Here is a 24,566-nt window from a genome sequence, read left to right on the forward strand (position 1 = left end):
CGGGAGGCCCGGGAGCTTGGCCACGGCCACCGGTCAGAGCAGGGCAGAGGTCGCCACGGCTGAGCTGGGGGCACAGACAGGACACCACCTGCAGGGAACTCGGTGGGAGAGGTCCCCACGGCGCCCGACCTCGAAAGGGACGGCCGCAAGGGAGGAGTTCGTGGAGCTGGGCGGTTGGAGAGAAGGGTCGGTGTAGCATCTGGGTGAGGGCCTCGCAGCAACTGCGGGGGTGGGACGGGAGAGGGAGGGCACGGCGTTGGTCCGGCTCCGCTCGGCGGGTTCCCTGCTCCCTCCCGCCAGCGTGTGCCTCTCCTACGCGGCGCTGGGTGGGCGGCGGAAGCCCCCCAAGCAGACGTTGGTGCGCAGGACAGCTTCAGGGGACTGCAGGTGAGGGTGGAGGGAGACCTAGACTGGCCCCGCAGGGGCACAGCTCATCCCGATTCTGCCACGCCTCGGACCCACAGGTGTTCCCGCTCCCAAGCATCCGAGGTTCCCGGACGCGCAGGACCTGTGGCAGTGTTCTACCGACCCTGGACTGTTGGCCGCCGGCTTCTGCCCACCATCTGGGTCCCGGGGGGGCGGGTGCAGGGCGCGGCTGGCCTCGTCCCCCGCCCACCCTGGGCGGTGCGGAAGCAGAGCCAGACTGGCTTGCGCCCCCGACGGCGCCGGGGCGGGGCGGGCCAGGCGACGTGATAAGAGCCCGGAGGCCGAGACCGCCCACCGCAGCGGGACCGAGCCCAAGCTTTGGCGGACGCTGCGCGCAGGACACCAGAGGAGAGCCGAGGCGGGGAAAGGCAGGTAAGACTAGGGCATTCCGTGGGCGACTTCCTGCACAGGCGTCCCCACACATCTTCGGGGCTCGCAGTTTGCTCCGTGGACCCCGAAGGCTGCAGCCTGGGAGCACAGCGCTGAGACAGGCACCATCAGGCGGTGCCGCGTCCCTCAGACGACAGTCTCCAAAAGTTGCTCACAGCCCCGGGTGCACAGGGCGCCCCGACAGACAGTGCCATTGGAGACCTTAAGGCAATGGGTGGCTGAAATATGCGTGCACGAGAGGGCATGTCGTGTTAATGCGCACCCCCCGTGGCCCCTGGTCCGGGTCCTGCAGGTGGAGCGCCTTGTCCTACGGGCGCGCCCGGTTCCAGGGGTCGCGCGAAGGGGCGGTTCCCTGCGGCGCCAGGACTGGGGCGCACAGCTGTTTGTGACTGATTCCTGCGTGTGGAACCAGACGCGGTGCAGGGTGAAGGGGACCTGGCCAGAGCCGCCCCGGATCCGATCCGGGTGATTTTCTCAGCCAGTGCTCCACCGCACAGGGGTTTATCTTTGATTTTGAAGGTGAGAGTGGGCGCGCGGAGCTGCGGGCTCTGCCTTTCCAGGCTCATTACAGGGAGAGAGGAGCAAACCACAGTTCATGAGCCAGCTGTGTTCTTTTAAGAGACAAAATTTTGCGTTCTTTACCCAAAACTGGCCTCCAAGGCCACTGCTCCAAGAGCGTGTCAGCTCACCCCAAATGCTGGGTGTGGGATTCCCTGGCAGGTGGCCAGACGGGACTGCAAGGACGCTTGTGGGGGGGGGGGGGAAAGGCTGGAATTTGCTGCCTCTACATCTTCACCGAATCAACTGCACCCCACGGAAGGTCAGTCTCTCCTGTTCCCTAGAGAATGCAGCCCCCCTTAGCATGTTTTTCATAATCTCAGGGATGTGCTGTTGGGTCACCAGACGTGAAGGGGCCACAGAGAGCTGGTGCATAAAATAACTTAAGTTGTGAGTTTTCGTTCAAACTTGGACACAGTGGAAAATATTTCCATTAAGCTGCCCTCCTGCTATGCTTCTGCTTCAACCTCTGTGTGTGTGCGTGAGCGTGTATGCACGAGTAGATGTGAACTGGTGAAACAATGCTTCGGATCAAATGCCAGAAGTCCAATTTGAAACTGCTCTTGGACCCGAGGGCACAGCTTGCTCCTGGCTGTTACTGTGGAATTTCTTCTGTTCCCCCTGATGATATTGCCCAGGGTTTATGGAAGTGATTTGGAAATGAGCTCCCTGGTAAAGCCGTTAAGTGTAGGAGCTTGCGGTCCCTCGGGTAAATCCTGACGTGATGCTCTCCCCTATGCCGACTCTTGCAGGTGACGCTGGGGAGCCACCAGGCCACGGGTATATGTAGATCATATGTGCATTCCTTGAAGAGATTGTTATAATTGTTACTTAAAGCTTTAATTGCTGTGGCTGATTTTGATTATAGTGGAAAGAATAGATGAGCACCCTTGTAAAGACTTACTGTTGGGTGCTATTTGAAGGCAGTAAATTATTCCCCGCTGTGTGGGGGTATGGCAGAGGTAACCGTTTGCATTATCGTAAAAGCAAAATTAGAGATTACACCAGCACTGCACTTTCACTGGAATAGAGAGAAGAGCAGGAGAAGGGGGCAAAGCAGATGCCTATCCTGAAGTTTCCAGAGCTTGTCCCCCACAACCTTCAGGAGAAATAACTCATCTGTCGTCCTCAGTCCTGGCCATGTCATCTTAGCTGCTTGGAATGTTTTTGTTCTGCCCCAAAGAAATGAATGTAAATGCTTTGGAACTCTGCTCTTGCCACTGTAGTTTTGGCTGCTAACTCACTGCGTTCCTGTGTGTGTTTATTTTTCACGCTGGCTGATGACCAAGAGGGAAGAAGTATAGAAGTCTAGATTCCATCCAGTCTGCCCATGAGTAGAAGCAAATGCCCAGCGGGACTGATGCCTTCAGTGGTGGCCCCAGCTAAGGAGCCTAACGCCACATGCCCGAAGGCGGTGGAACTTGTCTTGGTCAAGGAGCAGAATGGGGTGCAGCTCACCAACTCCACCCTCGTCAGCTCCCCACAGACCCCCGTGGAGACCCAGGAACGGGAGACGTGGAGCAAGAAGATAGACTTCCTCCTCTCAGTGATTGGCTTCGCAGTGGACCTGGCCAATGTCTGGCGATTTCCTTACCTATGCTACAAAAATGGCGGCGGTGAGTCCCTGCCTGCCCTCCCTGCTGGGCTAGAATCGGGGCAGCAGGGGCAGGGCTTTTGAGAAACGAGCACTCTCTGGCAACACGGCAGTTTTGTAACGTAGCATTAGCCAGCCACAGATTCTCCACGTGTATGTCACAGAACCATAGAAGTAGAGTTCAGATCAATCTCACCCTGTGCCAGGACTTCACAGTTGAAGGCAGTGAGGCCCGGAGAGCAGGAAGCAGAAGTTAGCGGTTAGAGGCACCATGGCTCTGCCTTCTGTTTCCAAAGGTGTTTTTCACTTTGGAAAGAAAAGGCCCACAGAAGGGTATCTCTGGCTAACTTAAAACAGTATTTACAAAGTGAAGCCCTTGAGCTTCGAGTAGTGAGAGGAAGATGCCCTGTAAAGTTGCCCTTTCCCTACCCCCTGCTCCTATCACTCCCTGAACTCAGCCAGTCCTAGAACCAAGACTGTCTCAGGACTCAGGGCAGAAAACTAAGATAAAGGGGATAATCACCCCAAAAATTCAAGTTGAGAATCCAGGTAAGCTGGAGCTCATGCCCACCCTCCTGGTGTCTCTATTTCCCTGACAGCCTCCCTGAATCACTGGCCACACCACAGCACCCAGATGGGGGCTTGGGAAGACATTCCTGGGGAGGGCCTGCCCGCCTGCCCCTCGGTAGGTTGGCATTACTCTGCCCAGACTGAGGGGAGAGACCAAGGCCTCAGCGGCACAGTAAGTTGCCCAAGGACAGGCAGTCGTAGGGTCTCCCTGCCTCCCTCCCCACTCCAGGAAGAGGGCCATGGCGAAGCTCCCTCTCATTTGAGACAGAGCTTTAGGAAGCAGAGCTCTGGGGTCCTGAACTTTGTGCTTAGCACAGCATGGAGCTCCACAAGGAACAAGGCATCTCCTTGGAGGGACCACAGTCCCTGATTGAGACAGGTTTCAAATACTGGAAGCTGACCTTGATGACAGAATCCACACAGGGTTAGAGGTGGCCCACAGATCCCAGAAGAGTCACAACTCAAGAGGGGAAGACATTCCACAGAGGAGCAAGAGGAGGCAAAGACAGGGAAGGAGCCGCAGTGCAGACAGGGCCTTGTCTGCTGTCTTTTTCGGAGGTTGATGCCATAACCTCGGGTTGGGACTTTGGGGGTTCGGTAGAGATGGGCTTGTTTTGAAAGCTTTAGAAGGGTTCGGAGCACTGATGACACAGTGGGACTAGACGTGGAGGGAGGAGACTCACCCATCCCGGCCTGTGGCTTCCCTTTGGAACAGGGTCAGGCAGGAAGCTTCAGGAGAAACAAGGACAGGGATTGGGGTCAGGGCAAAACGCATGCAGTTGAAGGAGATAGCTGAGACTTTGAAGCCCTCGGTGACCATGTTGTCATGCTCCACAGGTGCCTTCCTGGTCCCCTACCTGCTCTTTATGGTCATTGCGGGGATGCCACTTTTCTACATGGAGCTGGCCCTCGGGCAGTTCAACAGGGAGGGCGCTGCCGGCGTCTGGAAGATCTGTCCCATACTCAAAGGTAACAGTAGGGACACCTCCTCACACCTCCCATGGCACAGACCAAGGCTGCAGCTCTAGAGCTTTTAAAGCAAGTCCACCAAGCTGTGCTTTGCTAGGTATCTATGTGCACGAACACACCATCTGAATTTTGGTTCTACTCTAAAGATCTGTAATGGCTAAGAATTTGAGAGTGTATTTCCTTCCTTCTGGATGAAGCCACCTGCAATTAAATTCATTAGTGGTGTTATTTTGTCCAGTGTTAAAATAATAAATAAGGTAAGACCTTTATCTATCCATTGGTCAGCTATCTATCTATTTATCTAGCTATCACCTATGTATCTATCCATCAATCTATCTAGCAATCATCTACCTATTTGTCCATTTATATATCATTTATGTATCATCCATCTATCAAGTATCATCTGTCAACCATCTATCATCTATCTATCTACCTACGTATTTATCATATATGTACATATATTTATCTATCATCTATTAAAGTCAACTGAACATAAGTAAAATCAGGGGCTTTGGCTAGAAATAAATGATAAAGATTTATTCAAGGGTCTTAGGGTTTACAAATTAGAAACACAACTAGGCAATACCCGAAGTGTTCCAAAGGAGAAAGAAAAGCTGAGGCTTGTTATAGTAAAATGTATACTCTTGAGAAGAATCAGTCCTGCATTCTCAGCGTTTAGATTGGTCTGAGATAGTAGTCTTCTAAGTTGACCAGTGGTCTGGACCCTGGATGTCAGGTGGTCTGGATACCTTTCCCTAGTCCTTCAGTGGGCAATCAGGGTTATTAGGAGATTTTATGTATATCTGGGCATTGATTCATGACAGGAAAGTTCAAAGGTTTAAGTTCCCAGGCTACTTAACACAGGAACAGAATTGTTTTCCTCATGCCTCAACCTACTTGACTTTATTAATTTAGCAGCTCGACTCTCTACCTACCTATCTATATCTATCATCTATCTATCAGAACTACCATTATCTGTCATTTATCTATAATCTACCTACCTGTCTAGTTACTCACTGAGCCTTCCAGGCTGCTACTGAGTTGCCACAACACCATGAAGCAAACACACCTCGAGCTGAGTGCAGGTGACCAACCCTCTCATGGTCACCTCCCTCCATCTTCATGAGAGCCCCGAGGAGGGCACACCCTATCTTGTCTCCATCTTGGAGAGGCAGGCACTGAGAGCAGAGGGCTTGAGTAGCTAGCCCTTGTCACCTTGTCAAGGGCAGGGTAAGATTCAATCCCAGACCTGTCTGACCCTAGACTGGGCCAACACGGAGTGATGGCTCAGAGGATTTGAAGATATTTCCTCAACAAGACCAGAGGAGGTGCATAGTTCAGACAGCTGGTTTCATTAAGAAAATGGCTCTTAAAAGCTCAGGCTTTGAGTTTTCTCAGAAGTTCTTGACAAGTTGGTGTTTGAGGAGAGCAGAAGCCTCAGGGTGTCTCCAAGGACACTGCATGGAGAGTCAGTGGGTGTGTGCTCAGACAGAAACTGATCCAGCCTCAGGAGGGAGGTCATCGCACAGCGGCCAAGGCCGGTCTCCGTTGGGGGAGGTCACTCACACAGGAGAAATGCTGAGACGGGACGGGCATGACAATGCCTCCAGGCTCTGTGTGTTATTCCGGCTTAATGGTCTGCTGGGCAATTCTTGAGATGTTAGCAATTTTTTCTGAAGCTAAATAATTCGTGGGCCCACCCTAAAGAGAACTGCAGAGCAAGATTCAGACACCTCTGGATTCAGGCGCCAGGTACTGGGTGTTCCTCTGTGCAATTTGCACACAGATGTCAAAGCTCAAAGGAGTTGCCTGAGACTCGCCTCTGGTACCATCATTAATTCCCTGGTGGAGAAATATGTAGGTACTTGAAGATAACAGGCACCTATTGGTGACAGATGCAGGGATCGACTCTGACGTTTCAGCATCTGTGTACTGACACAATGTTGGTGCTACTGAAAGCTGTAACCCCAAGCTAACGGACAAGACACAAACGAGTTAATCGTGTTCTCCCGGGCTCTGTGGGGCAGTCACGTGGTCGTGCACTGCAATGAGCTTTCACTGTGGTCAGTATTTATAGAGCATTAAAGCACTGAGTCAGAAATTAAGCATATCTATCCTCAAGTGACCATCTGGGGAAATGTTGAGGAAAGATGCCTCCAGCTGTGACACAGCCTATGATGACACCACTTTGCATCTCTGGATTTCCAAGAGGCACATCTTTCCAGTCCAAAGTATGGCTGCCAGAAGTTTTTTACATGACACGACTCTGTGCCCCCACCTCCCACTAGGGAGTCTGACACTGAATCAAAGTAAATCTGCCTCTTTCCTGAGCACCCCATGTGTGGGTGAGGGACTGCAGAAGAGGAAAAGGACAGTGGCCCCACGGGGCTGGAGGCCAGCAGGTGGACACGGATTTCCAGCTGTTTCCTGCCACACAAAGAGTTTTCTCCAGCAAAGCTGCCAAAGTGACTTGTTATACTGCAGCTTACAAAATGTCAAATGCTTTCCAAGGATTTCAAAGTGCTGCTTAATCCTAATGAACTGGAGTCAATACAGGAAATAAGACCATCAGCACCTCGTTCTAGAGAAACTCGGAGCACAGATGTTGCCACATCCCAGCAATATCAGAACCTGGAGGAGAAGTCAGCAGACATCATGCACCTCTGTAACTGACTCCAAGTCCCCGCCTCATAGTCACATTCTGGCAGCTCACGTCAGCTTTGGTCCAGTTTTGGAAACTCATTCATGCGGAAGGCTGAGCTGGGGTGAATGAGGCCACAGCAAGAAGCGCTGTGTGGCCCCTGTGGGTGGAATCTCAGTCAGAGCCTGGTCATTCACTTCATAACCTGGGACTGAGGAAATCACAAACCACAGAAAGGCAGCTATCCAGCTGGGCGTCTGTACAGTCCACACAGGGCTGTGCTCGCCGAGGATATAAACAAATCAGCACAAGAACACTACTAGCATTTCACATTCACAGAAGAAACAACTTAAATTGTTTAATGCCAACCTAGCTGCAACCCCCAACAGATGTTTTTCTACTTGTTCAGGTTCTATCTTACCCATATGATTCCCATTTGATAGGAGATAGTCATTGCTCCTTAAATTAGGTGAAGCAAACCATGCTTTTCTGGATATCCTGACACGCGTGTCTTCTCTTTCCTTCCTTGTCTTTAAAAAAAATCAATTAATAAAATTGCCTGTATTTTAATGTGTCATTACATATGGGTAATGCATGTGTAATGGTAAATAACACCAGTTTAAATGCCCCAAATAATCATTATAGAGCTAAAAGGTCATCCAGTTTTTCAGAGGACAATCGGCATGTCCGGGCCCTGTGGAGGCTTTCTCCTGTGTTTGGAGTGAGCTCTTGCACAGCCTGCTTCCCCCAGCCTTCCCTCCCTTACCTGGAAGCCACCCCCTGCACTGGACCTGCACTGAGCCGCACCTGAGAAAGTACAATGATGAAGTCCACAGTGAGGATAAGCTGCTTCAGGGGCTGGGCCTCATCCTCAGTTCCCTGTACCATCTTTCCAGAGTCCTGCAGGGTGGGCATGGGCTGGAAAGCTTGAAGGTGACCTTCAGCACCCAAATGTGTCCTCCCGGCATCCTGGAGGGAGGAAGCTCAGAACTATGCTTCTCTACTCCCTTCTTCCCTGTCCCCTTCTCTGTCATCTGAGCACACATGCACACACTTGCACACACATGCCAAGTAGATAATAAAGACACCCAAATTGAAAGAGGAGGAATTCTCTCCGGCTTACTTCAAGAAAAACCTGCTGATGAGTCTCAAGGAGTGGAAAGCAGCTCCACCAGGAAGCCTGTTCTCCAGCTGGTATTCCTGGAATTAGTATTTGCTTGTGACAGTCTCATTTAAGCCAGCTTTTGTGGACACTTTGGAGTGATCTGGCTTTGGAGGATGGTGGAGAAGTGTAACTGTCATGTTCTCCGGAGAACTGAGGAGGCTCCTTTGCAGGTTGTTTGACTAATTGCTGAAGACAAGCTCATTTTACATATGCTCTAGAAACACTGCCAACTTGTTGCATATAAAACAATTTATGGTATTTTGTGGTCAATAACATTTTAGTGTGATTTATCAAACTCTTCCTCTATTTAAAAAGAATTTAAGGTGGCTTAAAACAAAACAAAATGCACACAAGCTTAGTATATAAATATACTAAGGAAAAAAAAGAAATTTAAGAAAATTGACATTAAGAACTCTGATTGAAATTCACATTTAGCCCTGAGCTTCCTGGGAGTAAGACAACAGAGGAACACATTTTCATTGGAAATATGAGAGGGAACCAAACCTGCCACCTCCTTAGCAGAGAGAGTTTCTCGTGGCAAGAAATGATGAAGAAAGTGTATCCAGTGTAGCTTCATTCATGTGATGTGATGATGTCATGAACAATGATCACACAAACATTGTTATAGTAAACAAAATGTGGGTTTCCTGTGGCTGGGTCTTAAGTGACATGGAGGAGGAACGTGGTGAAAGTCAGTTGGTAAGAGGCTACACTTCATTGTCCCAGGACTGTGGCTCTCTAAGGCTCTGCCATCCTAAGGGACAGAAATTGCGATGATCAAGCAAACAACTGACACCTGCAACTGCCTTTCTAGGGAGTCGTTTCCATCACGCAGGCCTTTATGGTCTCTGGACAGCAGCCCAAGAGACGCAGTACTCTAAAGTGAGGCCGAGCCCCAGTGCTGGTGCGCTCTGTTACCAACGGGGCAAGCCCATGTGCTCCTGTGGTGACTTTTTCACCCTGCTGTGAAGGTCAAGAAACCTGGCCTGGCCAGATGAAGGGCTGTCCCCACAGTGGTGGGCTCCAGAAGGACCAAAGGCAAAGTCAGCTCTTCCTTCAGACGCTGGACCTGGATCTGCTCTAGTGTTTGAGCAATGACTCCCTCCAGTTCCTAAAGTTTCAAGCTGAGGATTTGGTATGCAAAGTGTTAACATTAAAAGAATTTCAAGTCACACATCCACAGCAGTCCACTGCCGGGGAAAACCTCCAGTAATGTGCTTCATGAAAATGTGGCTTCCTGAGCACATGGCTTCCTGACCAACAGGAGGAGGCCTTCTAACCATGAGACCCATCTGCCCACCAGTCAGGACGACACAATGCCAAAAACTGCTCACCACTCTCTTCTGCCTCGTAATTGATCCCAAATTCCAGGTTTTGTGATCTCGGAAAGGCCCTGGGTGGCCCTAGGTGGCTCTGGATAGTCATGTATGCCCCTGGGAGACCCTAGATGGTCATGCACAGTCCTGGGTGACCTTGGGTGGCCCTAGGTAGCTATGAATGAACCTAGATGACCTTGTTTGCCCTGGGTAGTCTTGAGTAGCTATGAGTAGCCATGAATGACCCTGGGTGTCTCTGAGTGGCCCTGATGGGCATGGATGGCCATGGATGGTTGCAGATAGCCCTGTGTGACTCTGAATGGTCCCGAATTAATCCTGGTGGACCTGGATGGTCTTGGATGCCCTTGGTGGTCCTAGGTGAGCCTGTATAGCTATGGATGACCATGAGGGATCCTAGTTGTTCCTTAGTGACTACTGGTCACTGTGAATGGCTCTAGGTGTCCCTGGGTGGCTCTGAATCATGGAGTATTCCTGGGTGACTCTGGATGGCTTTTGATGACCCTATTGCCATCGATGGCCCAGAATGTTTCTGAGTGACCCTGAATGGTTTGGATGCCTTTGTTGACATTTGGTAATGTTTTGTATCTCTGAGTGTCCCTAGATGACCTTGGATGGCCATGGATGACAGAAGATGATTGTAATGGTTTTGCATGCCCTGGTGGTGCTGGATAACTCTGGGTATGATAGCCCAGGGTAACCAGGGGTGGCTCTAGATGACCTTGGGTGAGCCTGGATGATCCTGTTTGATCCTGAGTGGCAGTGGGGAGCCGCGGATGGCCCTTGGTTACCATATATGTCTGTGAGTGACCCAGTTCTACCTTGGTGGCCCTCGATGATCCTACATGTTCCTGGATGATTCTACATATCCTTGGGCTTACCAAGGTGGTCTGGCATACCCTCCAATGACACTGGATGGCCTTTTAGGTCTTGAATGCTCCTCAGGGATATTCTGAATGTCTCAAAGTGGACAGATATGGCTGTAGATGGTTTTGGAAAGGAGAAGCCCCTCTCTGTGATCACAGCATAAAATCTAGCACCTGCCCTTTCACTTCTCTTCCCTTGTGTATCTAAAGATGTTGCCTGATATTAGGATGATGGCAAACAGCTGGAACAGGATGGCAATGTCTCCTGTAAGGGAAGGTGGGAGGGGGCATTCTGTTGACAGTGGCTCTGTGCTCTCACCGCCCTAGGTGTGGGCTTCACAGTCATCCTGATCTCACTCTACGTTGGCTTCTTCTACAATGTCATCATTGCCTGGGCACTGCATTACTTCTTTTCCTCCTTCACCATGGAGCTGCCCTGGATCCACTGTAACAACACCTGGAACAGCCCCAACTGTACAGACGCCCACTCCGGCAATGCCAGTGATGGCTTGGGCCTCAATGACAGCTTCAGGACCACGCCCGCTGCCGAGTACTTTGAGTAAGTGGGGGGTCTGCTCCTTGGGGTTCAATGACTCTTTCCTTGCTGTGTCTGCCTTAGGAAAGGAAGGACACAGAGCTGGGCACTCTGTGGCAGCCCAGGGGTCAGCCACCCCCCAGTGCTGCCTCAAAAGGATGTGAAAAGACCCTATCCTTATCCTGTGCCCATGTTCTCTTCCCTTGGGTTCTTTTGAGGCAACATTAGCATGAGTCCTCAGCAAGGATGGAAGGCTGAGTAGGCCCATGAGTACTCTGCCCTGCTCCCTGTTCGGTGTGGGAGGAGGCCTGACGGGGACACCATTCACATTGTATAGATGAAAGGTGCTGGGGCCTGGGCCCTGGGGCTACAGTGTCACCTCCAGAGTGGTCTGAGCTCCAGGTTCTCATTTGCCTGTGCTTCCTCCACATTAGGCGAGGTCCAGCTCTCTCCAGAAAAGATACCTTCCTGGGCAGGTTCAACTTCAGCCTCACAAAACAGACCTGAACTACAGGTGCACTGCCTGTGCTTTTCATGAGATGCTCTTTTCTTCTTACAGTACTGTTTTTTTCTCATGAGCCTCTCTCAGTCCCCATATGCAGTGACCCTCTGGGTGTCCCACTCCTTGCCTCCCCTTGCCAAGCCTGGCCATCCATGTTGCACTCCAAGTGTCCCCCGCCACCTGCAAACCCGTCCCTCTTCTCAGATGTGTTCGCTGAATCCTCTCTGGCACTGAGCCAGCTCTTGGCTTTCCCTCCTTCCTCATGGCATGAGGCAGGGTTTGGAAGGTCTGCAGGGACTGCTCGAAGTACCAGATGTTTTCTTAGAGCATCGTTAGGGACATAGTGGTTTGGCATGGGGGTTGTGTGATGGGCTGTTTTTAGGAAGACACCCTTTTAGGTGGTTTGGGATTTGACAGAGTGAAAAGTGTCTGAGGAGGACAGGGAGAGAAGTCCCATGATGGGAAAGAAAGGTGCTTGCCAAGAACGTCCCATCCAGGAGGAGGGTGGCTCCAAGCCTGGGAGGTTGAGGGCTTTCTTCTCATGGAGCTCACAAGAGGGGTGAACTGGTGACCCAGAAAGTCTGCCTGGAATCTGTCCCTTTTGATTTGCCTGAAAGACATGGGGATGGGCATATCCTGGAGAAATGGAGACACAGGCAGTGTTACCTGAGTTTGTGCATAGGATTCAGTGTGACGAGCAACCAAGAAATGATAGAAGTGTCCAAATATAGAAAAGCAGAGCATTAAATAAAGTGATTTGTCTGTTCTTATGGGGGGAAAAAAACAGTGTTTGCCACTGGCCTGTTTATTACTTCGTTTCCCAAATGTCATGGTGTCTCATAAAGAGGCTGAGGCCAGAGGTGCCTGTGCTCTTGCCCATGTGGCCCCACTCCTGCGGTTGGAGAATAATGGAGAAAAGGAGTGCGGGACCTCTGCACACAGAGTAGCCATGCACAGGTGGCTGTGGCAAGAGCCTGGGAGTGTCCTAGTCAAGTCCTACAGCACACAAGGACATTCAAAGAGAGCTCGTGCTGGAGATGGGTTTAATTTATCATTTTGCCAACAAAATGGTGGCTCAGTGGTCAAGCTAGCATGTCTTTTACAACTTCAAGATGGATCTCAGTGCAACTTAGAACATCTGGAAAGCTTGCTGAGGATCAAAAGGTGCCTAGTGACACCATTTTAGAACTGCTTATCTTTTGTTTGACAGGTGTGGAAAGAGTTCATTTATCTAGGTGATTTTCAGATAAGGAAATTAGAGGGGAAAGAAACTGGTTACTCTAGTGATTTATGACTAAATCTAGTGATTTAACACTAGAGGGAAAGAGTATATGTGATACGTGATTTTTAAAAGTCAGACTCATGAAATCCATTTGAAAATCTATAGCCTGGGAGGTAGGGGGACTGATTAAAAAAAGTAAAAGAAAACAAAAAAGAACCTCATGGACAGAGAATAGTATGGTGATTACCAGAGGGAAAGGGGTGTGCGGGGAGGTAGAAGAGGGTAAAGGAGGGATAAACAGTGATGGAAGGAAACTGGACTTGGGATGGTGAACAACACACAATACAATATACAGATGAGGTATTTTAGGATTGTACCCCTGAAACCTATATAATTCTATGAAACAATGTCACCGCAATGATTCCATTACTTATAAATAAATATATAAATAAGTCACAAGTGAAAATCTCCAGTCTGGGAGAGAGATGTTGAGACAGAAGTTGCCCAGGCCCTGCTTCATAAAGGGCAGGTTAGCATGAGCAGATGCCACACCATCACTGGAGATGATGATGGGACAAAAGTGGGGAGTTTGAAGAAGGTTTACAACAAAGTCATGGATCAGTGATGATACTGAAGCCCTGGTGCTTCTCCCCAAGCACTTTGTAGGTGATTTTACTAGGAGTGGTGACTGGAGTTCCTGGAATCAGGTCCTTGTGACCATGTGCTCTGCAGTTTAATGTGTTTTCTGGAATTGAAACCCACTTTATAAAGTGGATCATTGTGAAAAGGATTGCATGTTCTTGGAAGCACATGTAATTAGAGAGAGGGTGGGAGGGGCACGCACTCACCATGAAGTGCCATGAAGGCTAAGATAATTGTAATCATAAAATAGTAAAGCTCTAAGTCCTACAATGTGGGCACATGTAGCTCTGTCACTAGCCAACATGCGACTCCAGTCCCCTGTGCCATATATAAAGTTATAAACTATCATGCATTTGACAACTGGAATGTTGACAGGGTAGATCTGAAAGGTCTTCACCATGCATTTTAACTCCAGATCCTCAAAGAGCATGGTAACTGGAAGACTTGGCGAGATGGCCAATCACTGGTCAATGGGAAGCATTCACACCTTCCTGGGCTGAGCTATGCAGGCTCAGAGTGGCTTTTCCATGGTCTACAGACTGTGTGCAGAACTCTCCCCAGCAAATGAAAGAGTCCTGCAGAAGTCAATGTGTCCCCAGCTCCCAGGGCTACCAGAAGCCTGTCTGCTGCAGCTTCCTCTACAGATGAATGAAAGGCTGCATTTAAAGTAGGAATGACTCCACCCATGTGACAGCTCAGCCTGGAGACTAGATAGTGAAAAATTGCTAGCCCATGAAATTTTCTTTATTTTCATTCCTCTTACCTGAGAGAAAGGAACCCTTTAGTAGTCACCCCCAATTTTCTCATTTTATGGGGTCCCCATTTCTCACCCAGAAATGGTTTTCTCATTAGTCCTTGTGCTTGCTAACCCCCCATCCACAGTCCTTAGCGGGTATGCATGAGAAAATGTTATAGGCTCAGAGCAGAAACCAGAAATCTATGGCTATGACCCCAGAGTCATGAAATGATGCAGTGAACACACTTGACAGATATGAAATCTGAGCCAGGGAAGGTCATTTGGGCTGTGGAAGCCCCGAAATAAGCCCATGCAACTCCCACTGATTTAAAATGTCCTTCAGTCCCATAAACACTCATCAATACCATTTTCACCTGCTTCCTAATATAAATTAGAAAGCTACAAATCTAAAGCTACAAATTTACCTGTAAGAGACTGCTTTAGCTGCCTCCTGCAAAGTTTCATATGTTGTGTTTTCATTTTATTCAGTTCAGAGTGTTCCCTGATCTGCCCTGTGATTTCTCCTTTGAGTCATGAGATACTTTTGGAAGTTTGTTGTTTAACTTTGAAATCTTTGGAGATTTTCTAGACATGTTTCTGTATTGACTTCTAATTTAATTCTGATTTGGTGAGATAATGTAATTATAAAACCTCATTATTTCAAAATATACAGTGAACTATTTTATGGCTTAGTATGTGGTTGATACTGGTAAGCATTCCATAGGCACCTAAAAAGAATGTGTGTCCTGAGCTGATTGGTATGGCTCTGTTGTTTGTCCATCACCCCACGAAGTGAAAGGTCATCAGTTTGATTCCCAGTCAGGGCACATGCCTGGGTTGCAGGTTCAGTCCCCTACTGGAATGCATATGCGAGGCAACCTATCAATGTTTCTCTCTCATGTTGATATCTTTCCTTCTCTTCCTCCTTCCCTTTCTCGCTCTCTAAAAATAAATAAATAAAATGTTTTTAAAAAGAAAAAAGAAAAAGAATGAGTGTCCTGCTGTTGGTGGGTCAAGAGTGGTGTGTCAGCGAGGTCTTGTTAGATCCTGGTGTTGTGCAGGTCTCCTTACTGATTCTCTGTCTGCTTATTCTATCGTTGCTGAGAAAGAGTTGTTGAATCTCAGCCATAACTGTAGATATGCCTATTTCTCTTCACAGTTCTATCAGCTTTTGCTTCATTTGTGTATTTGGACACTGTCATGAAATGCATGTGTTTACGAATATCAACTCCCTGAATTGACCGCGTTTTTGTTATGAAATGTCCTTCTGGGTAATATTTCTCATTCCAAAGTTGACTTTGGATATTAGTCATATGTATGATTACCCAAGCTTTCCTATGAGTTGTGTTTTCTACTTACCTATGCATTCAACATTTCAGGTGCTCTCCTACCCTTATATAGAACCAGATTTTCATTTCATTTGAAGAATTTCATTGAGCATTTTTTATAGGGTAGACATGCAGGCAATTAATTCTCTCAGCTTCTTTTCCACCCTTGTATTTTTAACCTGTATATGTCAGATTTAAAGTGGATTTCTTGTAGACAGCATAGAGATGGGTCTTGCTTTTTTATTCAGTATGACAATCTCTATCTTTTCATCAATTTCCAATAAGTAATTATTGTTATGGTTGGGTTTAAGCCTTTCATCTAGCTACTTCTTCCTCTCATCTCTTCTTTGTTTCTTTTTTCCTATGTTTATGCCTTCTTTTGAATTAATCAATTTCAGGCTTTCATTTTATCTATACCGCTGGCTAATAAGCTATAGCTCTTTGTTTTAATTTTTAGTGGATATTACAGGGTTTACAATATACACATTTAGCATATCATAGGCCATCTTCAAATGATATTACACCACTTCATATATAATGTGAGAGCCACTTACACTATATCTCCATTTCCCCTCATGTCCTTTGTGGAATTGTCATAAATTTTGTTTCTGCAATATGTTATAAACCCACAATACATGTTATTATTTTTTTATCTAAACAGTCCATTGCATTTTTAAATAAACCTAAAACAGAAAAAAATACTTGTCTATTTACCTAGTCATTCACCACTTTGGGTGCTCTCCCACTCTTACATAGAGCCAAGTTTCCATTTCATCTGAAGAATTCCATTGAGCATCTCTTATAATGCAGACCTGCAGCCAATGAATTTTCTCAGCTTTCGTTTTTCTGAAAATTATTTTGCTTTCTTTGGAGGGAAGATTTTTTCCTATCATGATAACAGAAAATTTGCCATTTTAACCATTTTTAAGTTTACAATTCCGTGGCATTAAGTAATTTCACATTGTTGTACAGCCATCACCACCGCCTGTCTCCAGAGTTTTTCATCTTGCGTCTGTCCCTGTTCCACACTAACTCCCCATTCTCTCCCCAGCCCCTGGCACTCATCATCTGCTTTTTGTCTCTGCATTCAACAACTGTTGGGACTTCATACAGTTACAGAGGAATCATACAGGATTGTCCTTTGTCTGGTTTATTTCACTTAGTATAATGTCCTCAAGGTTCATCCATGTTGTAATGTGTCAGAGCTTCCTTCCTTTTTAATGTTGAATAATACTCCATTCTGTGGATGGATGATGTTTTATTTATTGGTGGACACTTGGGTTGCTTCTACCTTTGGGCTACTGAAAATAATGCTGCTATGAACAATGGTGTAAAGATACTGGTTCGAGTCCCTGCTTTCAGTTCTTTTGGGTGTGTACCCAGAAGTAGAATTCCTGGATTATATCAAAATTCTGTTTGTATTTTAAGAAACTACCACACTGCTTTCCTCTATATCTGTACCATTTTACCTTTCACCAAGAACATACACAAGTTCCAATTTGTCTACATCCTTGATAATGCCTGTTTTCTGTTTTTTTTTTATAGTAGCCATTCTAATGACTATGAAATGGTATCTCATTGTGGTTTTGATTTGCATTTCTTAATGATGAGTGATGTTGAGCATGAGTTCATTAGTTCATTTGTCATCTATATAGCTTCCATGGAGAAATATCTACTCAAGTCCTTTGCCCACTTTTTAATTGAGTTGTTTGGAGTTTTTTGTTATTGTTCACTTTTAGGAGCTCTTTATATAGTCTGGATATTAATTCTTTATCAGATATGAGATTTGCAAATATTTTCTCCCACTCCATGGATTGTCTTTTTACTCTGTTGATAGTACCTCTTGATGCACAAAAGTTTTTAATTTTGATGAAGTCAATTATATATTTTTTTCTTTTATTGTTTGTGCTTTTGGTGTCATATGGAAAAGTCCATAACCAAAACGAAAAAGAACACAAAAACAAAATCATACTAAGCTCATAGACCCAGAGAATTGATTGTTGGTTGCCAGAGATAAGAGGTAGAGGGTTAGAAAAAAATAGGTGGACTGGTTTGTTGTTTGCTTGATGTTTGTTTAAATAAATTGAATATTTTAATAAAAAAATCCATTGCCAAACCCATTGAAGATTTATGCCTGTGTTTTCTTCCAATAGTTTCATAATTTCAGGTCTTACACCCATTTGAGTGGGTTTTTATGTTGGTGTGAGGGAGCTATGGATCGATTTTCTCCTGGCTATAGGTCACATTTTCTTGCTTCTTGTTATGTCTAGTAATTTTTTTGCCAGATGTTAGACTTAGTGACTTTTATATTCATGCTATTTAGATTTTGTGATCTTCCTTTAACAAGTGCTGGATTTGCCCTGGTAGGAAGATGATTTGCTTGTGGTACATTTTTCTCCTTCTGCGCATTGTTGAAATGTTTCTGAGGCAGCCTTCGCTTCAGGAATCGTTTATGCCCTGCACTGCAGTGGCCTTTCCAGAGTCCACTGAGCTCTCCATGTGATTGGCAAGCCCCTCCCCCCCATCCAGGGGGACTCAGTGGTCTTCAACCCTGTGTGAACTCTGAGACCTGAACAATCTCACCCTGTGGCTGAGTCAGCGGGCTTCTGCGGTGAGCCTTTCCAGCACCTCAGACTCTCTGAACTTTGTCACTGTTTCCTTCACACAGCAAGACCCCATGCTGTGCTCCGGGACCCCTGTCTGCCACGGGGAAGGTGCCTCCAGCGGGGAAGTGGGGCCTTGCAGGGCTCACCTCGCTGCTTCCCTTCTCCCAGGAATCTCGGCCCTGTGTCAGCTCCAGTCCCATATCTGCAAACACTTGTTTCATGTACTTTGTCCAGCTTTCTAATTGGTATGATGTCAATCTCTCACAGCCAAAACAGAGGCTCTTCACCCCCTTTTCATGGCAACCAGCTTCCCGCAGACAGAGCACAGGTTCAGAGTTAAGCTATCCGGGGCCAGATCCTGGCTCTGCTGCTGGCTGACTTCAGGTTGGAGAGTGTTCTTGCCCTCTTGGTTCCTGGGTTCCCTGTCTGTATAAAGAGCAGGACAGCTGCAGTGGGCACCCAACAAGGCAGTGCAGGTAAAGCCCAGTGCATGCCTGCCTGGCACACCTCAAATACTCTGTTATCCATATCCAAGAACCATGACCATAAGCACACCCGAAGAAGGAATGCAACAGGAAGTGGAATTGTTACACCCTTCCTAAAGCTGATGACATCCCAGGCCATCACTATTTGGTCCTCCAGGCCATGTACACTCCAGAAATTTCTGCATTTCAGCCCCAAACCACCATACCCAGACATCCTTCCGTCATCACGCCATGTGCCTAATCTTGGGAAGCAGCCACCCTTCCCTGTGCCCTGTAGCATCCTGGCATGACTAGTGTGGCTGTCCTATGCAGCTCTGGTGCTTCTGGCTCCTCTCCCCAGCTGACAGCATCTACAATGCCCTGTCCTCTGAACTGTCTGTGGGATTTCACACAACTTCAAACAAGAGGAACTTGGGGGGAATTTTTGGGAATTCTTGGGGAAGGGAATTGACCGGTGCAGACAAGGTGCTAATTCTCAAAGCAACTTAAAAGGTTTAAGATGAAACCTGTGTGTTCAGTGTCCTAGAAACAGCTTTATGAGTAAATCCCCAAGGAGAGCCATGTGCTTTCTCCCTCTCCAGGCGTGGTGTGTTGCACCTTCACGAGAGCCACGGCATTGATGACCTAGGTCCTCCCCGCTGGCAGCTCACATCCTGCCTCGTGTTGGTCATCGTCCTGCTCTACTTCAGCTTGTGGAAGGGAGTGAAGACTTCTGGGAAGGTGAGGCTGCAACCTTGCCAACTGGGATGTAGACACGTGGCCATGGTTGGGGAGTGAACAGGGAGGCCATGGCTGGGTTTAGGAGTGGACAGGGGGCTGTGGTTGGGTTTAGGAGTGGATGGGTAGGCCATGGTAGGTTGGGGTGCGGACAGATAACTGTTGTTAGGCTGTGGAGTGGAGGGGTAGCTGTGGTGGGTTGGGGAGTGGACAGGGAGTCCACTTTTGGATTGGGAGTAGGCAAAGAGGCCATGTCTGGGTTGGGGAGTGGGCAGGTGGACCAAGGTTGGGTTGTGGAGTGGACAGGTGGCTGTGGTTGGGCTGGGGAGTGGACAGGTGGGTCAAGGTTAGGTCGGTAAGTGGACAGAGGTGGCTGTAGTTATGTTGGAGAGAGAACAAGTGGCCATGTTTGGGTTGAGGAGTAAACAGAAGGCCATGTTTGGGTTGTAGAATGGACAGGGGTAACTGTGGTTGGGCTGGAAAATGGACAGGTGATCATAGTTGGGTTGGGGAGTGAACAGATGGACTGAGATTGGGTTGGGAAGCCCACAAGGGGCTATGGTTTGGCTGAGGAATGGACAGGTGACCATAGGGGTTGGGGGTTGAGCTATGGAGTAGAGAGGTGACTGTGGTTGGATTGGGGAGTTAGCACATGAGTGTGGTTGAGGAATGACATCACTGGGAAAGCACCCAAGGCAGAGTGTTTCCAGCATTAAGACAAGTACAACCTAGGTTGGTTTTTGCTGATGAAAATATTTTTATTATTATCTGGACAACCAAAGTAGCTGTGACCACAATGTGTTCATCACTTGTAATAATACATGTAGTGAAGCACGAACACATGGGAATCTTTTGATCGTGACAGTGCTTTTCTTCCCCTACCTGCAGCCCAGAATCCATCCTCTTCCCATAATACAGGTGCACATTTGCACAATCAGTGAAATTTGCTCACATCTCACTCATCAGAAATTCAGCCACTCCTACCTACTCATACTGTGACAGACCAAATACAGAACAGGAATGTTCCTTCCTTGCCAAGTCGTTTGTCCTCTTTTAATCCCTGGGAAAGATGCACAGGATAGGAGGCATTTATAGTCTCATCCCAGGGAGCATTTGCTGAGCTGGCATCCTGTGAATGTTTGGGATGTTGGGCTTCCCAGTCAGAGGCCACCCCTCTCTTAACACAAACCATCAGGGTGAACTTGTGCCCACTCCCTGCCAGCAGGTGGCCTGTGCAGCCTGGTGACACTGTCCTCTCCCCAGGTTGTATGGATCACGGCCACCATGCCATACATGGTCCTTTTCGCCTTGCTCCTGCGAGGAATTACTCTTCCCGGAGCCATGGATGGCATCAGAGCATACCTGAGCGTTGACTTCCATCGGCTCTGCGAGGCATCCGTGAGTATGCCCACCGCTCAAAGCCCTGCAGTCTATGTGGACTGACAGGCGTGGTGCAGGGTGGGGCCTGTTTTGGGGGACAGGAGATCCCAAAGGCTCATCTGGTATTTCTCACTCACCCTATAAATCCAACAGGCGCTGTCTGCCCTGTTGTGTGAGGTTCTGCAAGACAATGTGCACGCCTGACCCCACTGGTAGAGTTCACTGTCTGGTGTGGGCATAGTGGGGAGCTGAATGGACCAAAGAACACACTTGGTGGAGCAGATCCCTGCTGGGTCTCTGCAGGAATAGAAAGAAGGCTGGTCTTCCCCATAGTCCAGCTCTCCTCCTGGAGGGTCGCCCTTGGGTTCCCTGGATAAGCACCGATGGGGCTGCCCAGCCTGAGCCAGAGAGCTTTGCCGCTCACATGGAATGCAGGCCCTGAGTGCCACCTCCCTGTTCATCAGTCCAACAAGGCTGAGACCTGTCAGCATTGCAGGAACCAAGGCTCCCTCCCCAGGAAGCCAGACCTCATTGGTGAAACACTCCAGGTGCCCAGAGCACAAGGGCATGATCTAAATTATATGGTATCAGAAACTAAGTCCAGAATTAAGCTGCAGGTTTTTTCAGCAAAGAAAGGAATACTTGGAGACAGCCTTCAGAGGAGAGGAAGGTTGGCCAGGCCATGGGAGGGGGGTCTCCCGAGAAAGAGAGAGAAGGGGTGATATTGCAGGGAAACAGCCCAGGAACGGCAGCCACCACTGGCAGATGGACGTAGGGGTAATGGGAACGGCAGCTTTCAAAAGAGAATTGTTGCAAATTCAGGTGGACTAGATTGTGACAGAGGGTGGGGCTCCAACAGCCACCCAGGGAAGTTCAACTAACTGTGGAGGGGGCATGTGGCCAGAGGGGGAAGGTTGAGGCTAGGGGCACAGGGCCTTTTGGAAGGTGGCTGCCTTATGCAGCTGGGTTGCAATGAGAGGCAGGTGTGGAGCTCCTCAGGACTCAGGAAGAAGCAGCCCTGAGGCAGCAGTGGAAAGGAATGGGGGAACAGGGAGGCCAGCGTTGCTCCAGGCGCCTCGGAAGCCCCAGCAGGGGAGTTGCTGCAGGAGCCATAGGAGGAAGGCTTCTTGAACACGATGCCTTCAAGCTCACAGGTGAGGACAGCAGTGAGCGTCAGTGGTGTGGCACTGACCAGGAGCCACACAGTGAGGCCATAAGAGCAGACACCTGTTCCCTGCCGAGAAAGAAGAGGGAGCTGGACAACCAAAGAGAGGAAATGCAGCAGAAGCCCCGGACCACAACTCCGGGCAGCACGCAAGAGGGAGCAAAACAGATGCCAGCATTAATTCATAATAAATGAACTGTGGTCGAATGGGAAAATGGTACTGATATTCCGAGGGAAGTCACAAATAATGCACAAAGACGCAGTCCCTTTTCTTCCCGCTCGTCCAGGCCAGTGACACGGGAAGGTTTATTCCCTGAGACGCATTTGCCTCTGATCATGTTGTTGGAGCCAGTTGCTTGTAAATAATGATGTTGAGTTTAAATTCAACTCTGTCCCATGGACCTGGAGACATCTCAGCTGGAGACACTGGCAGGGAGGGCAGGGAGCCGGGGCCTCGGTCTTAACACAATTGCCTGTGACAGCTGGCTCTCGCTTCCCGCAATTATCTCTAACAGCCGCGCGTCTCCCCTCTGCCGCAGGTTTGGATCGACGCTGCCACGCAGATATGCTTCTCACTGGGCGTTGGGTTTGGGGTGCTAATCGCCTTCTCCAGTTACAATAAATTCACCAACAACTGCTACAGGTAGGTCTGGAGCTCCCACCCCGTCCCCTCCCATAAGAGGGTCTGCAAAATCAAGGGCACATTGCTGATACAGCAGGTGGGGGTGTCATAATATGTCCCTGGTCAAAAGGAGGGAAAATAAGCTGTGAGTGCGAAGCCTCCAAGCCAAAATGGCATTTTAAGTGGAAATTAAAATGGGGTAGTTGCCGGCAAAATTTTGATTCTCGTGTTAAAGGAAGTATTGAGATACACGGTGTATATCACTTCTCTGTGAGGAAATCTCCTAGATTCCAGGAGCTACAGATTCTCCCTGAGGCTTCACCCCTGCCCCCTCATCCGCCCTAGGCCCAGGGTCAGGCTTCTCCCCCAGGCTTCCCCACAGTGAAGCACCTGCACGCTGTCCCCTGGCCTGCACCTGGGAGCCTGGGTCCTGAAGGGTGCCCTGCACCCTATGGAGAGGCACCCAGGTGAACCAGCGTCAGGACAGGCAAGAAAGTAGCAGCACCATGTACTCACTTCGGCCATGTCACCTGGGCTAGAATGACCTGACTTACCTGTACCACATGCTGGACCCAAAATCCTTCTAAAAACAGAAACAATTTATTTGGGACTTGTGTTCTTTGAACTTTATGGGCTTGTGTTTATATTCTTTCATGTCCTGAGGATAAAATAGGGTAAAGAAACACAGACAATGTACAGAGCGAAGTGACCACACAGACCACTGCCAGGGTCCCACAGAGGGTGAACTCCAGATGGCAGTCCCTGAGACAGCCCCGCCCGAGCCCACCTGTGCCCCCCAGGCCAGGGCACTCTGAGATGTCCTTCTACTGGGGCTCCCAGAAGGGCTGACCCCACCCAACCCTCCCCTGCTCTCTTCTGGCCCTCAGAGTGGGGTCCCCAGATCAATAGTACCGACCCCCCAGGAGCAGCAGGAGAACATCATCTGGGACCCACCAGACCCACCCCTTCAGAATCTGCATTTAAACAAGGTGCCCCCTGCCTGACACCCCGCTCGGCACAGGTGGAGACGCCCACAGCTGTCTGTTCTGCCCACCCAGAGCCCCAGCAGTGCTGGTGGGGACCCTCTCGCCTTCAGCACTGGGTCTTGTGTCGCATGAGTCTCTCACTCCCAGGCAAACGTGATGGTTGGTCACCCTAGGGACATGCCTGGAGCCCAGAGCCTGCTGCCAGAAGGTCCCAGATGGGAAGTCCATCCTCACCAGCAGGGCAGCCGGAAGACAGGCTCTGTGGTTGCACAAGGGCCTGGCCATGCTCCTCGAGAAACAGGTGTTGTAAATTGAGAATAATGACTGGAAATTGCAGCCACACCAGCGCTGGGATGGGGTGTCTTGTTCTCACAGAGATGCCATCATCACCACCTCGGTCAACTCCCTGACAAGCTTCTCCTCTGGCTTCGTCGTCTTCTCCTTCCTGGGGTACATGGCCCAGAAGCACAGTGTGCCCATCGGGGATGTGGCCAAGGATGGTGAGTCCCCCAACGGCAGGATGGGGCCCCTACACCTCCACCTGCTGTAGGTCAGTTCTCAAAATGTGTTTTCCTGCAAAGTGAGGGGGAGGCATACAGGCGCACAGGCCCTCGTACCGTAAGAGTTGTTGACCTGAACGATTACCAGGCAGGGAAAGTTGGGAAGCTGGGCACAGATGTGGGTGCTGAGGAGAGACTCTGATCGCTGCAGCCCCCTGGGCACTTAGCGGTCTGCTTGGTTCTAGTTCATGATGGAAACCGTGGCATAGGCAGCCTTGAATTGGGTCTGTGCAGGTTCCAGGGCTTTTGAAATGGCTGCGTCCCCTCCCCGCCTTCAGGACTGTTCTGCAGGTGAGTGGTGAGAGGTCTATCCCTGAAGACTGTCCTCTGGCTCAGGGGCAACTTGCCCTGAGTTTGAAGGCTTCCCCCCTTCTCCTGATGGCTGGAAAGTTCCCTCTTCTGCTGGGGCTGCTCCTTAGTCTCAGAAAAGGCCTGTGAGTGCCACTGACTGAGCTTCCTGGGTCTTTTTACTCTGGAGTCAGTGGTCTTTCAGGGAGGAGGAAGCAGAGGACCCACCGCACCTGTGCCCTGGGCTCTAAGCCGGGCAGTCCATCATCCCATCTAGTT

The 24,566-nt window shown here is 49.1% G+C and overlaps 1 protein-coding gene across 1 annotated transcript in view; it reads left to right on the plus strand.

The window, feature by feature from the left end:
• Nucleotides 1–2,704: 2,704 nt before the first annotated feature.
• The window catches only part of SLC6A3 (solute carrier family 6 member 3), a 36,848-nt gene continuing 14,986 nt past the window's right edge, over nucleotides 2,705–24,566 (plus strand). Inside the window, 7 exon segments of the mRNA XM_054578647.1 lie at nucleotides 2,705–2,990; nucleotides 4,376–4,507; nucleotides 10,841–11,072; nucleotides 19,151–19,289; nucleotides 20,550–20,684; nucleotides 22,371–22,474; nucleotides 23,815–23,939. Coding sequence (XP_054434622.1) covers nucleotides 2,705–2,990; nucleotides 4,376–4,507; nucleotides 10,841–11,072; nucleotides 19,151–19,289; nucleotides 20,550–20,684; nucleotides 22,371–22,474; nucleotides 23,815–23,939 — 1,153 coding nt within the window.

Source organism: Pteronotus mesoamericanus, unplaced genomic scaffold (genome assembly GCF_021234165.1).
Source record: "Pteronotus mesoamericanus isolate MK-2021 breed Mesoamerican mustached bat unplaced genomic scaffold, CSHL_Meso_final contig_50, whole genome shotgun sequence".
NCBI lineage: Eukaryota > Metazoa > Chordata > Mammalia > Chiroptera > Mormoopidae > Pteronotus > Pteronotus mesoamericanus.